Source organism: Charadrius vociferus, unplaced genomic scaffold (assembly GCF_000708025.1).
Source record: "Charadrius vociferus isolate BGI_N301 unplaced genomic scaffold, ASM70802v2 scaffold436, whole genome shotgun sequence".
Taxonomy (NCBI): Eukaryota; Metazoa; Chordata; class Aves; order Charadriiformes; family Charadriidae; genus Charadrius; species Charadrius vociferus.
In genome coordinates, this window is record NW_009649187.1 from 1,107,304 (window position 1) to 1,111,473 (window position 4,170).

At 50.8% G+C, this 4,170-nt stretch overlaps 1 protein-coding gene across 1 annotated transcript; it reads left to right on the plus strand.

Moving 5' to 3' along the window:
- The first annotated feature begins 63 nt into the window (after positions 1–63).
- Positions 64–2,077, plus strand: HHEX (hematopoietically expressed homeobox). Its single transcript, XM_009888790.1, has 2 exons — positions 64–204; positions 1,844–2,077. The coding sequence occupies exons 1-2, from the start codon at positions 64–66 to the stop codon at positions 2,075–2,077; spliced, it is 375 nt and encodes a 124-aa protein (XP_009887092.1).
- The last annotated feature ends 2,093 nt before the right edge of the window (positions 2,078–4,170 follow it).

Below are 4,170 nucleotides of genomic sequence, written 5' to 3' on the forward strand. Positions count from 1 at the left end.
GCTCCAGCAGCGCTGTGCCCGGGGACCCGGCCGGTTCGGGGCGAGGGGGGGGGGGGTGGCTGGATGTTGCTTGCTGTTTGTGACTCGGGTAAGGCTCCTGGCACTTGCCGGCTCCGAGACTACCCCGTGCCTTCTCTCGTTGTCGTTGCTCAGGTCAAAACGTGGTTTCAGAATCGCAGAGCCAAATGGAGGCGTCTAAAGCAGGTACGGGGATGTTTCCGTTTCTATAGAAATGAGTATTTTAATTGTCTTATCTTAACGTCGTGCTCGCCTATTCCAGGTTGTATGCAGAAGTCATCTGAAAGGCTGTTTAACCTCTTCACCTTGATTAAAAAGACAAATAGTCATGCTGGAATCCATGAGGGCTCGTTCAGGCAGCACTAACGTTAAAAGCTCCTAATGTAGTTCCTATATCAATTATGCCCGGCTTTCACACACCGCCTATTAAAACTCTACGCTAATTGTTTTGTAAACCCATATGTTGTTTAGCCAATTAACGTGCAGAAGATAAGTAATTGTCAGTAAATTACTTAGGCAGTTGTTCTGGAGAGGAATATTTACTGGTCTTTTAAATCGCCCTCTCTTAATAAACACAAGTCGATTTATTCTGCAAACGGTGGGAGAGGCAGGTATAACGCCCTGTTTGTTTTGAGGAGCCGCATGGAAAATTGAGTACCTTTTACTTTTCGTTTACAAATAGTTACAGTGTATGAGGCTGAGCGGTTGAAGCTGTTTCCCTTCCCTTAGAAATTGTGCTCAAGCAGAGAATTTTTATTTTTTTTTATCGCCCAGAGGGCCTGATCCTGCCCGGCCCGGACAGATGGAGGCCTCTTGGCTCAAAGTTTTGTGAAAAATCTGCATTGTGGCCTGACTCCAGCTTTAGTGAGCATGACAGGGACAGTTTTACTGGTAAATCAGCCTTTAATATAAAACCAATAAGAAAAGAAAACTAATCACAGTGTTATGCTCTGGATATATTTATTCTGTGACCTTCCCCCGGGTTTAACCCGTGCTTCAGTTGATTTTTGAATAAAACCCCTTTACTGCGGCAAGAGGCGGGCTGGGTCGCCGGCGGTGCCTCCTCCTCGTCGGGGCCCGGCTCGCGCTGCAGTGTCCGGAGAGCTCGCTTGGGATCTCGGCCATTTTAAGTCATTTCCTCCTTTTCATTCAGTCGCATCCATTTCTCCAAGCCCGCACGGTTATATCATGGGTACGTGTCTCTGCCTGCATTCTCGTAAGAGTATCATTTCATGCCCCCTTAGGGGACGGGGCTCCCCAGACGGCTGCCGACACAGGGCTACTCCTGCCTTTGGAAATGGGGTTTTGGTTTTGTTTGGTTTGGTTTTAATGGTGGGTGTTTTAATGTTGAGTTTTAGCTCAATTAGTAATTTTTTCTCATTTGTTTTCTGGCCACTGACGGATTCGGCTTCCCGCCTTTTGCCGTTGGGTGTAATTAAGGAAAGATCAGGGCAGGAGGAAGCTGTGTGTCGGTGTTTGTAGGTTCATAATAAACATTTGCTTTGCTGAAGACAAAAGTTCAGAGGTTCCTGGGCTCCAGCAGCTCCTGACTCTTTTGAAGTGGCTGCGATAACCCTCGCCAAGGAGCCTTATTCATGGGAGGGCCCCCGTGGCTGCCGGCGAGTGGAATGAGAGCTGAACCCCTGCGTGGCTGAGCCCTCGCCCGGCCCCGGCCCACTCCGGCAGGTTTATAGGCAGGAGGCCCGGGGAGGCAGCGGGACACCTGCCTTTTCCTGCAAGAAAGCCAAGGTGGTTTTCCCACCCAGCGCAGCCTCCTGACCTGGTGGACCATATTTCTGTATAAAGCAGGATTCTTTCATTGCAGGAGAACCCTCAGGCCACCAAAAAAGAAGAAGTGGAAGGTGCTGACAGTCACAGTGACCAAAGGCCGGAGAGCTGCCCGACCCCTGAGCAGAAGGGTAAGGAGGTCTCCCTGGACGGCTCCCAGTATACCCCCTCACCGGCCTCACAGGAGGATCTGGAGTCAGACGTCTCCGATGACTCTGATCAAGAAGTGGACATTGAAGGCGATAAAGGCTATTACAATCCTACCCACTAATGGCCCCATGCAGAGAGTGGACCCTAACTCGGCTTGCACTTTACCAGGGGCTGGTTTGGAAGAATATTACGCTTCAGGAGAAAACTTTCACCATTCCACTGAAAGAAAAAAAAAAAAAACAACACCAAACAGATTCATTTTGTAATAAGCAGAGAAAGAAAGATGTATTTTCCACAAACAGTCAATTTTTGGCAGATCTCTAATTTGGTTAAAGGAACATGGTTTGTATTTAATTATTTGTAAGATATATTTGTACGTCAATTGATGTTCTAACTGGAATATAATACTGCACCCTGTCCTTACTCAGGGGGTGTCTGAATCAGCTGCTGTTGGTGATCAGGCAAAACTCATCTCTAGCTAGTGTGGAAGTGAATAGGGATTGGAGGACTAAGCCCTTTATATTTGTACACAACTGTAGTTTAAATAGATTAATTTAAACACCCTTTGCAAGCAAAGAAACATGTTCTGTGAAATAGGGAGGGATTTGATGATCCCGACAAGTGCCTTATTGCTCACACACTTTTACCTGCCATGGTGCTCTCCGCCAAGACATCCCTCACTTCATCGTGTAGAGTCTTTGGACAGATTCATTTTTGCTCTCGTGTGAGGTGAAATGTGCCTACTCAGATTTTTGAGGACTTTGCCCCTCAATCTGGATGATTCCATTTGCAGGAAAAACCCCCACATATTTTTCTCCTTGAAAATCTCTAGCACTGTTTTTTACAGATTTCATATTTGAGAAGAAAATGCGGGGAGTGATAGGGCCCTGCTGCAGGAGAGAAACGGGCATCAGCTGGGGGGATACGTCAGGCACACAGCCGTGGGAAGATAACGCCTATTGTATACATATCTGCTTCTGTACATACTAGTTTTCTTTAAAAGTCTTGCGGTTTTATACCTCACATTGTTCATATTTTGTACATATTTGTTCAATGTTAAAAAAAAATAGGCAAACCCTGGTATTTAATTTTTGATGGACTTGTCTGTGAAATAAAACTAAACTCTGCACCACCCGTCTCGCTGACTGTCCAGTCTCTGCCAGGAGAAATCCCAAACCTGCCCACTGCCAGCAATGTTGTAATCGGGCTTTTCCCTCCGATACCGTGCCGGTTACCGGCCATCCCGCAGCCCTCTGTGTGCCCTTGGGTTGTGCCAATCTCGCGTGGGCTCAGTGTTTTGTTTTTTGTTTTTTTTTTTTTTTTTTTTTTTTTTGCTGGTTTTCAGCCTGCCACCCCGATTGCTATCTTTGCCTGTACCGGTGTCCGCATGCCTCCTGCCCTCTCGGGAAAGCCCTGTGCGGCGGAGGAGCATCGCCTGGTCGGCGAGCCCCGGCTGGAAGCGGGGGCGGTCTCCAAAAACAGCCGCTGCCCCGCCTGAGTCAACAGTGGTTAATCATCGGCCTTTCTCCGAAATGATGGCGGCCCGGGGGCGCTGGGAAGGAGCGGGGAACCCGGGGGTGCGGGCAAATGCCCCCGGGACCGGGCATCCCGGGGGCGGGCACCCGCGCGTCTTCAGCCCTCCCCGGGCGCCGCAGCCAGCACCCAGGGGACAGGGACTTGTCCCCGGCCGAGACCCAGGGAGGCTTTTAGTGCCTGGAAAGCATTTTAAGGACAAATTTTAACCGGCGGGAGGGGGCGGGAACGAACGGCCCTTAGGGCAGCGGTGCTGTCGCGTCTGAGCGGGTTAATGCTTTGAGAAATAGCAGCTGAGTTTTCTCAAGAATTGAGTGGCTTTAGCGCTGGTTTATTCTTTTAAAACTGCATTCGTGAACGGGACTCGAAAACAAAGTAAACGGGGAGGTTCCGTTGCCACCTGCCCGCGCTCGTTGGGGAAAGGGCGAAGCCGCCGGCCGCCCCCTCGGCCCCGGCCAGCTCCGGTGCGCCCACGGCGGGGAGGTGGGTGCCGGGGGCAGAGAGCGTGCGGAGGGGCTCCGCTGAGAGGGAGAACGTTTTTCCATCCTTCGCGTTTTCCCCTCGCTCAGTGTTTCTGTGGCGGGTCCCAGCCCGGGTCCCGACGGGGACGGTCACAGCCCTCCGTGAGTCTCCGGGGCTGAGCCGCGGGAGCTGCGGGGGGCTGCCGGGAGGAGGGAGGGG